At 51.8% G+C, this 10,780-nt stretch overlaps 1 protein-coding gene across 1 annotated transcript; it reads left to right on the forward strand.

The window, feature by feature from the left end:
- The first annotated feature begins 309 nt into the window (after window positions 1-309).
- On the forward strand, window positions 310-3,250 carry VRTN (vertebrae development associated). The gene has a single exon (XM_059849978.1). It carries the CDS (start codon window positions 310-312, stop codon window positions 2,335-2,337), a length of 2,028 nt encoding a protein of 675 aa, XP_059705961.1. The 3' UTR covers window positions 2,338-3,250.
- Window positions 3,251-10,780: the final 7,530 nt, after the last annotated feature.

Below are 10,780 nucleotides of genomic sequence, written 5' to 3' on the forward strand. Positions count from 1 at the left end.
CTTCCCACCCCATGGGTGCAGTCACTCCTTAGTTTCGCTTAGACAAGTGGAGGCTGTGTGCCATATGTGCTGCCCACAGGAGGTCACTGGTGAGCAAGCCGAGCCCATGTTCCACTCCCAGGTCTGCCTGGTGAGGACTGCAGCTTCCTCCTTTGTCCTTGGAATGTGCATGGTGGCCTTTCCTCTGCCTTTTCCCCCCATCCTGTCCTTTGGGCAGGAGCTGGAGGACTTGGAGGCCAGGTCACTGCCAGTCTGGAGTGTGCAATGTCTTCATCTCCAGTGACTTCTTTATTTTTGCCATCCTTCAGGATGATTCAGAGGCACCAGCTGGTGCAGTCTGTGCTGCAGGAGCTACAGGAAGCCACTGAATGCTTTGGTCTGGAGGGCCTCACCAGTGCTGCGCTGGAGGCAGAGAGGACCTTGTCATCTTTCTCCCTGCCTGGTTATTGTGGAAGTCAGTTCCAAGAGGAGCTGGAGGTTGACCGAGTAGCCAGGAGCCTCTATCCTGAGGATGCCCCAAGTAACATGCTGCCTCTCGTTTGCAAGGGTGAGGGAAACCGCCTCTTTGAGGCTGCTAGTGTGCTGCTCTGGGGCAACCCCAGCCTCAGCCTGGAGCTGCAGGTGCGTACTGTGGTGGAAATGCTGCTGCACAAACAATACTACTTGAATGGCATGATTGATTCCAAAGTGATGCTGCAGGCTGCCCGCTACTCCCTCTGCACTGAGGAGACCCCGGAGATGACCAGCCTCCCCATGGCTATCCTGGAAGCCATCTTTGATGCTGATATCAAAGCTACCTGTTTTCCTGGCACCTTTGCCAACATGTGGCATGTCTATGCCCTTGCCTCAGTACTGCAGTGTAACATCTACTCCATCTATCCCATGAGCAACTTGAAGATCCGACCCTATTTTAACCGGCTCATCCGGCCCAGGAAGTGTGGCCCACGAACCTCCACGCTACACATCATGTGGTCAGGGCAGCAGCTCTCCCGGCAGGTCTTCAAAGCGCAGTATTTTGTGGCTGTGGTTGGCCTGGAGGAACTGGAACCCACAATACCTTCACCAGAGCCTCCTGTCCAGCCCATGAAGACCCTTGAGCTGCTGAACAGTGACCCCCAGCTGACCTACTCCAACCTGCGTGACCGCTACAGCATTACCAAGAGCACCTTCTACCGCTGGAAGCGCCAGTCTCGGGAGCACCGGCAGAAAGCGGCTGCCAGGTTTGCAGCTAAACACTTCCTCCAGTCCTGCTTTCAGGAGGGCAATGTAATCCCCCTCCAGCACTTCCGACAAATGTTTCCAGAAATTTCCCGATCCACATACTATGCCTGGAAGCATGAGATGCAGAGCATGGTCAATGGTGATACCTCTGCTCTGTCTGAGGCCCACAGGTTGCAGGAACTTCACAGGGTTGTCCCAAAAAAGGCTGATGTGACTGAGCTGGGAAATCCACAGGGGAGCTTAAAATCCTCAAGTACTTCCCCAGATCCCATTCAAGCAGGAATCTTTATGCAAGGAGCCAAATCCTACCTGGAGAAATGCATTTCCATGAACACTCTGGTGCCTTACAGATGCTTCAAACGCAGCTTCCCAGGCATCTCCAGGTCCACTTACTATAACTGGCGAAGAAAAGCAATCAAGGAGAACCCCAACTTCAAGCACCCCCAGTCACCCTTGGATAACCAGAAAACTCTAGCTATAGGAAAGCCGTTCCTGCAGTTGAAGCCAAGCAGTGTGCCTGTTAGGAAGAGACGGAATGGGGACCGGCCAGCATCCAGGAGTCTGCTCCAGCTTCATCCTTCTCTGTGCTGGAGAAAGCAGCTGCGAGATGTGGCCAGGAGGCAGGTCCAGCAATTGCAGCTGCCGTTCTGCAAGTACCGCCTGCGCTATCCATCTCTCTCCTCCACAGCCTACTGGTTTTGGAAGGGCAGTGGCCAAACCGTTTGGCAGCATCGCCTGCCCTGGCGTGGCTCCAGCCTGCCATTGAACCGTGTGGCTTCCCTGGCACCTCCAAGAGCAGAGCCAGGCCTCAAACCTCAGTGCCATTTGGAAGTAGCCACCAAGCACATAGATAAGCCAGTGCCTGCCATGCCGTGCAACACCACCATTTCGGGCTATGCCATGTCGGAGAGCACCAACAGCCGGATGTTTGTGATGGATGTGATCGCCACTGCCCAGTTCAAGGCACAGGCCAAGCTGTTCCTGCAGCAACGCTTTGAGTCGAAGACCTTCCCAACCTACAAGGAATTCAGTGCCCGCTTCCCACTCACAGCCCGTTCCACCTATTACATGTGGAAGCGTGCCCTGCACGACGGGCTAACGTTGGTGGATGCCTGAGCTGGCCACAGCTCCTCTGCTGCTGTGCCCTTTGGCTCTCGGTGCAGCGCCCAGGTCGGGGCTAATTTTTGTTCTGGTTTGGTTTTGTTTTGTTCCTAGTCTCTGGCTTTCTTTTTTTGTGTGGTTCAATCAGGTATGGGAGCATCCTTATAGTGCCTATTCCCAGAGGCTGGAGGAGTGGAAGGAGAAGGCATTGAGTATCCCAAGGGAGAGGGGCCAGGTAATTTTCCTTTCTTTGTGCTCAGAGAATGAGCAAGGGAGGTAATACTGTGCCAGTGTCATGGGATGCTGCTGGGCCTCATGAGATGGAGGATGTGGAAGTCTCTCTGCCCCAGGAAGTTGCTTGAACAAGTAATGTGGATGTGCAGGATGAGCCTGGAGGTGCCTAGCATCTCGTCAATGAGCAGAGTAGTACTGGCTCAGCTGTAGGTGAGGAGAGGTTTGGGGAGTGCTCAGCTTTATGCAAGAAGCATCTTGGTACTTTTTCCAGCTAAGGAGAATAAAAGCTTCACTTGGGATGAGTGAAGCTCTTGCTTTTAATACCTGCCTCTGGCTGTTCTGATCTTTCCTAGATGGAGCAGAGACTGGTAGATGAGGGGACTTGTTTGTGTCCTCACTGTAATCTGTGTGCTGGGAATGCTAAGCTAGGAGTCAGTGTCTTTTGCAGGCTCTGGAGAAAGGTCCATGACCTTTCAGGTCTTGTAGCAATAACCTTTCACACAAACCTTTATTCTCTCAGCTGGAAGCTACCCTACTTTTCTAGGGTCTCTCCTCCCTGAAGTCTAGGAGAATGCACAGAGACTGCAACTTGTGTGCCCAGTGTCCCTGCATCCCCTGTGCTGTGCTGCAAGCAACATTGATGTGTATTTCTCACTTGTAAGAAACCAAAGCAATAAAGACTCTTCCACTCCTAGTCCTGTGTGGTTTCTCACTCTCACTGCCTGATTTCTAGGCGAGGCTTTTTTTCCCCTTCCTCTCTGCTTTCTAAAACTGTCTAACGGGCAGGGAGAGACTATGCACACTCCCTGCTCCTGAGAAGGTCCTCTTCTGGTTCCTGGTGGGGAGTGTCTGCTGCCTGATGTCGCCTCTCTGGAGGCCTGGCTGGAGCTGTGCTTTCCCTGGTAAGAGCCTAAGGCTTGCTTTTCAGAACAGATGCAAGGCTGGAGATAACCCAGTGTGCCCAGCCCTGTGTGACAGCAGAGATACACAGACAGTGTCTGAGATTTGGTGGTCCTGCCCTGAAGTGGTGGTGGTGTACTGGGAGGCTGAAACCACCTGCTTGTACCTCTGCCCTGTGAGCATCTTGAGGTGTAAGGCTGAGGAGGTCTCTGCCTGACTCCAAAAACCCTTATCCCCTTAGTGTGCGAGTTCTCCTGTGGTGTCTGTCAGCATGGCTGTGCAGGACTTAGGCTGTAGGATGTCTAGGGCTGGCTGGTACCACTGGCTGTCACCACTGCTGTGGTAACAACTGCAGTACCTGGTCTTGCTTCCCAGGAAGCTGTCAGAACTCAGAGCAACCTACAGATGTGGGGGGAGATCTTCCCAAGCTCTGCATTTACAAGGTCAGCTCCTGAGGCTGGGTCAGCAGGACTGACACTTGTCTTACTCTCAGGCCTTTGACAGGGCATTATGAGCTTTGGTGACCATGTTAAGAGGAGATGCCATAACACATGTGGTGTGTCTGTCCCAAATCTATCCCCCTGGTCTGCCACATCTCCTCCCAAAATTGCTCACAAATAACTTGTTTTTCCTTAAGCTGTCTGGAACCTGTCACTGGCTGCTGCAGCCTGTTCCTGTTCCTGAAGTAGTCTGGCTTCACTCCCTGTGAGCCTCCTAGGCAGAGGGGCCCCATGCTATAAAGTTCTGCTGAGCTTTCTTCTGCAGCAGCCTTGCAGGAGAAAGGGGTGCTCAGGCATGTCCTGTGGTGGGGCAGCCACGTTGAACCAGGATCTGGGGCATGTCTTAAGAAACCATTTAGCTCCTTGTCCTTGGTGACAGTGGGGTCTCACCACTGCCCATCCACTCCAGCATGTCTTCCGTGGTCCCAGAGGAGGGGTTTGGGGGCACTTGCTGTTTTGGGAAGGGAGGCACATAAGGAGCAGGGTGCTGCCAAGCAGTGCTGTGTGCTGCTGCAGAGAGCCCTGGGCTCTGTGTCAGGAAGTAATTGAAGTAATTAGCTGCCAGGGAGGACTCATCCATGAACTCCTCTAAGGGAGTGAGCTGGTAATTACTGCAGAAAGATTACCTATGTCTCCAAACTGCTGGAGGCTGGAGATAGCTGCTTTCAGCAGCAGTGGTGGTTGTGGCAGCAGCTGTGAAAATGGATGGAATACCCCCTCCAGAGTGTTCCCCGTCATGCCTGAGCCAAGGGAAGCAGCAGAAAAGGTGGGTTTTCTGATAGTGAGTGGTGCCAACATGGCCCTGTTTGGATGGCCACGAGGCTGGGGTGGCCTGTGCCTGACAGCAGGGCTGGGGCCTCCATCAGCATGGCACAGCACAAGGGCTGGTGGGCAGGTGCTGCTGGGGGCGGGTGGGCATCAGGAGAGCCTAGGGGAGCCTTTGTGGTGTGGCCCAGTGCTCTGCAGAGTGAAGGAATGACTTCTGCTTCGCACCACCCAACTCTCCCTGAACTGGGAATGCTGCATGCATCACATCTGGCCAGTTGCAGGATGAACCTCTTCTGCATACTAGGCTCCACAACCCTCTGCAAGACAATTTTTAGAAGCCCTGTTGAAGAGATCTAGGTGTGATATTTTCCTTGCTGTTAGCTGGATGCCTGGGTGGGGCATGGTGGGGAGAATAATACTCATTTTCCTCCCTGTGCCTTGATGGCAGCAGGCCATGTTGGATCACTGCCGGCTGGCACCACCTAAATGGTGAGTGCTTGTTCTTTATTGATGTCATTTGCGGCTGAGCACAGTTTAAATGGGGGGAAATTGTAGCACTTGATTGGTAAATGTCATGCTGCCATCAGACTGGGCGGGTGCTGGGAGGTGAGTTTGAGGCAGGCTCTGCTGCTCCACATCACAGTGCCAGGCACTGGATGGTGAATCTCTCCCTTTGCACCTGGGCAGTGAGGTTTAGCTCATGTGGCACCTGAACTCCTTCACAGTCAGGTGTTTATAAATACTGACCCCAGAAAAGATGAAAATTAGAAGGTGACTGGAAAGCAGAGGGTGGGGGGCTGCAAAGCACATAGGGACCAGCCTTTAGCTTACCTGTAATTTAGGGCTCTCCTCTGCTTTGCCACTAAGGTATCTCATTTGTGGCAGTGGGAGGAGTGTGGAAGGTGGGCAGTGCAGTGCAGTAGAGCCTGCCCAGGTGCTGTGGGAATAGTTAATTTGCTCAAGCAAAGCTTTGGGACATAGCTGATACATGTTAGCTCAAGCACGGCTTTGCCTCCAGATTTTGCACAGGCAGCTTGTTTGTTGGTGTGAAGAGCAATAGTGTTGGTCTTGAAAGCACATCAAGGTGGCAGAAGGGTTGCATTTCACAGGATAGCTCCTGTGCTCTCCTGGGATTATCAGAGTAGAGAAGCAGCAGCAGCAGGAAGATAGAGAAGCCAGAGCCACCATTCAAAGCTGCTCAGGTGCTGACAAGCATAGCAGCTATTCATTGTCAAGAATATCTGTGTGGGAAGGGGAAAAAAGGATGAGAGGAAAAAAGGGATCATTTTTATCAGTCCCCTGCATCATTCCCCCCATAGGTCCCGACTACAGGCAACTGGTGCTGCCAAGCCAATTCAGTTGTTCAAACAGAATCTTTTTCCTCCTGTGCCCCAGGGGTATTTGTGGGGAACCATTTGCCTCTGTCCCAGCAGGTTATGCCAGCAACTGCCAGGTCCTGTTCCCTGTTCTTCTACCACCTGCTCTGCCTCCTTTCCATTAAAATTCATCTCATGTGCTGTGGCTGAAAATGTCTTCTGGAGTCCAGCTGTGGCCCATCACTGCCCTGCCATTATGCTTCATGAATATTTTTTTGCTGAACAAATTACCCAAACATCAGATCTGCCTTTTTCATGTTAGAGCAATTGCTCAGGCCTTTCCCTGGTTGCTGCCAGCTGAGGACCTCCCTGCCTGCTGCAGCAATTCCTGCTGGCAACACCTCATTGCATTTCCCTGCATTTCATCCCATCTCTACCACTCCTGCCTTCAAGGTAGTCCAGTTTCTCTACTCTTCTTCTGTATTTTAAAACCCTCCTAATTTGTCTCATTAGCAAATAACACTAAGGTATGTAGCAAATGACACTCTTTCCTATGCCAGCTTGCTAGTGAAAATATGGAAGATCAATCCTCATATAGATCATCAAGGATCTTGTCCTCCAGCCCAACTGATCTTCTAAAATATCAACAGCCCATTAATACCTGTCTTAGCTTTCTTGGGCCAGTCCCCACCTGACAACTCTTGATGTGGTTCCATCCCAGCAGTTTGGCCAAGTTCCAGATGCAGTGTTCCAGCCTTTCCTCTTCTAGAAAGCAAGTAAGCTGATGTGTAAAGGCTATTTTAGCACAGTCAACAGCTGGAAAATACTACAGTTTTGGAGAAAGTACTCAGGTATGAAAGCACTTTAGGAAGCAAACTTTCCTTTTTCTAGCCTAATAGTGTCAAGAGTTTGGTGCCTATGCCTAGATTTTGATATACTATTTTGATAAGCTATTTTGAGGATGGCATTTCAGCAGATACTGCACTTATATTTGCATTTCATTTCTCCTCCCCTGGCATCTTTACTGATCTCCCCATCTCTTTTCCATCACTTCGGTAACTGTAGTGCTGGGAAAGGTAGGAGAGCTGTGGCAGGATGGACACACACTCCTGCCAAACTCAGGTGCTTGAGAATAAAGTTATATCTTCAAGGCACTTCCATAACAGGTGAATCTGGGCAGGGAGCCTGTCTGGGTGGCTGGAAGGGCCCCTTGCCCACTGGGCTGTCCCTCAGCTCTCAGTGCCAGGAGAAGGCAGCACTCTGCACTCTGATTTCTGTGAGAAACTGGGATTGATCCTGCCTGACATTTTGATTAAGCAACAAGATTTATTTAAAAATGAAGTCAGCAAATACTGAAAGGGTTAAAAACTGGTTAAGCATTGTGTCTCCAAAAGTACATGGAGCAATTGCAGAGCAGGGGCATTTCTGCTGGGAAGCCTTCAGAGGATGGGAGCAAGTTGAGCACAGCCCCAGAGCCAGAAAAGTTCCTGAGCAGAAATGGGCAGGAGTGGGGCAGGGTGGGGGGAGAAGAGCGGCTCTTCCAGCATTGCCCCCATCCTATCCTCATCCCCATCCCGCTCTCTGTCATAGCTGGAGGGGCAGCTTCTCTGCTCTGGGGATATCCGGCTGATTTTGGGTGGGGAGACACAGGCTCTATCTGGCCTAGGAACTCCTAAGCTGGGTGCTTCTGACACCTGTTAATCTTGAGTCTCCAAATCTTCTGAAGTACCATCAATGAGAATATTTAAATTGCATCTTCAGCATACACCTACTAAAGGGCATTTGTTGTCCATCTGCAAAGACCTTCCTTGCTTCTAAGATCCAGACCAGACATCAACTAGAGCAAAAGCAGGGTCAGCTCAGATGAACAGCACACCTGCAGGCCTGGTCCCCAAATATCCCTGTGCCTGGACACCACCAGGACATGGAGTGGAACAGTGGAGAGGGGGCTGTATGGGTACAGTCCCTTGGCACCACAAGGGATAGCTGAGCAGTGGAGGGTGGTGCCAACACCCTCCTGTGTCACCCTCACTGACCAAGCCCCTCCAGAGGCATCACAGCGAGCCCTGGCACTCACCAGTGACCATAGAGACCGTGCCTTGTCCTCAGCAAGGTGTCCCCGCCTAATGCTCTGTCCCCTCTTGCCAGCACTTGTCCTCTTGCCCCATGGGGACCGCTTGACCCCAGCAGTGTGTTCTGGCATGTGTGGCTGCCAGAGTCTGTGCAAGAGTGAGCTGGTGCCTGCGTGTGTGGTGAGAGCAGAGCTAATGAAGCCCCTGATTTCCCAGCAGCTGATGCCTGCCTGAGCGATAGCTCCTAATTGGCTTCTCTCTGCAAAAATCCTCTCCCACCAGCCCCAGGAGAGATGGCATTGCCACAGGCTGTGCCTCCCCATGCTCTTTCCACTGCAGGTTGTTTTTGGGGAGCAAAGAGGAAAAGATAAACTAGGTGAAGAGATGCACTGCTACATGATTTTTAAAGGGTTTTTTGACAGAGAAAAAAATTTGCCCTGTCTCAGATAATTAGCTATTTCCTTACTGGATTACAGTGAAGGGAAAACACTCACTGTGCTATTAAGTGAGCCAAAGGACTCACTCTGCTTTTATTTCCCCATGTCTCTTTTCCCACCAGCCTCCAAATGAGAGATGGGGGTGAAATAAAGGCATTTCTGCTCCACTAGCATGGTTGCAATCCCACCCCGCTGATGGGTGCTGGTGACAAGAGCAGATGGTGGCTTTACCTCCACAAGGGGCTTTGTCCTCCCAGGGAGTGAGGGTGCTGGGAGTGCAGCACGAGGGACACCCCATATCCTGCTCTGGTAGTTTCCACATCACCTGCTGACCCCAAGGAGGGGCAAGTTGGCTGGGGGTGTGCGGAAGGACCAGTGTCCTGGTGGATCTCATTGGCTGGGGACAGTGTCCCACAGGGGTTGTGAGTCCCCTACAACCACACCAGGTTTTTTCCCCTCTGCCGTGGGCAGAGGAGTGCGATCCATCATGGCCCCATCCCAGCAGCCCCCATCAGTACTTCCCAGCTCCTGTTTGTAGCCAGTGAGACTGTTTTGGCACACCACAGCACTTGCTGAGGGGTGAGCGGTGGCAGCAGAGCAGGCGACAGCTCAGATGTATCGATTGCTCAGATCTGTGCTGAGGTGCTGGTGCTTCTTTCCTCAGCAGCTTTCTTCCTGGCTGCATCCCAGAAGGAGGTAGGATTCAAAGGCCACCCCCGCCCTTGGCACAGGCTTCATCCACCCTGTCTTAGCTGTTTCTGAAGAGAAAGGCCTGCAGGAAGTGCTCACCTTGGTGCTGTGGAGGTTACAAAAGGAGCTCAAGCTAGAAGACGTGTTTGGCGCTGCTGCAAAAAGAAACCAAATCCCAATACACCTCAGACAGTGCTGCTCTGAGCTCCTGGCTGAGCAAGGAGCATCTCCAGGGCAGGGGAGGGATGGAGGGGATGTTCAACCAGTACAGGGAGTGGGGCTGGCTTGGTCCCCAAGTTCTTGTCCTCACAAGAAGGAGGGCATCTACGACACCTGGTCATGGCACTTCTGGCAACCCAAAGGCCACAGAGTATGTGAAACGAGAGAGGCGTGTTTGTGCTCAGATCTGGGGAAGGGGGCAGGGAATGGGCTTTCTGGTGACTGTCCATGCCTGTCACTCAGTGCCACTGGCTTAGGATGAAGGCTGGTGGGGAAACTGAGTCAGGACATGGGCATCTGGGGAGCAGTGGGGGGGAGGGTGATGGTACAGGGTTGCTGAGGCCAGGGGGTTGAAAGACCTGTGCTGAGGGTGCCAGTCAGTACCTGTGTTCTCAGGGACAGGCACCTGCAGCCATCTGGTGGGGAACCTGGTTACAAACAGATGTCCCAATCATGAATGGAGAAGAGGGAGTTGTGTCATGGAACTCTTCAGTACCACTTGTGGTTATTTTTTAGAAAGCTCTGGGATGCAGAGAAGGACAGCAGGTTGTGATTACAGGATGTCACTGTTTTACCAACCCTCCTCCACTCCCATCTCAGAGATGCCAAAGTCTCCCTCCTCAGCCACCAGAGATCTCACTTTGTCACCGCCCCTCTACACAAAAATCATTTTTGCACTTTCTGCCCTTCGCATCACCTCCCACAGCAGTGACCTGCCAGGCTCCCTCCATTCCCTCTTTCTGAGCTAGACATGTTGCCAGGCCAGAACTTGAGGCTATTCCTCCTTCCCCCCAAATTTCAGAGTATCCCCTATGAGATCTGGATCATTACAGAGCTCTGCTGCTGAGCTGAGGGTCCTGGTTGGGAGAGGGACCCTTCTCTGGGAGGATAGGAGGAAGGGGATGAAGAGTCACTACTTCCTCACCCACTGGCAGTTTAATTTAATTTTTTTTTTTTTAAGCTCAATCAAATTTCTGGAGCTTGAACCTTCCGTGACTGCTGTGTCTTGTTGCTTTTTTGCTTCCTTCCCTTCTGCTTAGGCAGCTACAGCAGACACTGTGAGTTTATAATAAGTTATTCAGCAGCGATCATGCTCTTCCTTGGATTTAAATTTCCACATGTTTCCCTTCAGGCTGTTTCCAACTAATTTCTGCATTTGCATAATGCCCCCCTTAGGGATGCTCTGGCACAGGCCCTTCTCCCCCGCTTTGACAAGTTCATCAGAGATTCAGGCTATTAGTGGAAAAGACTCTAATTCTGTTGGCCCTTTAGCCCGCTCCTTCCCCATGCAGCTCCAATTTAAAAAAGACAAAGAAGCAATT

The sequence above is a fragment of the Haemorhous mexicanus genome, chromosome 6 (assembly GCF_027477595.1).
Source record: "Haemorhous mexicanus isolate bHaeMex1 chromosome 6, bHaeMex1.pri, whole genome shotgun sequence".
NCBI lineage: Eukaryota > Metazoa > Chordata > Aves > Passeriformes > Fringillidae > Haemorhous > Haemorhous mexicanus.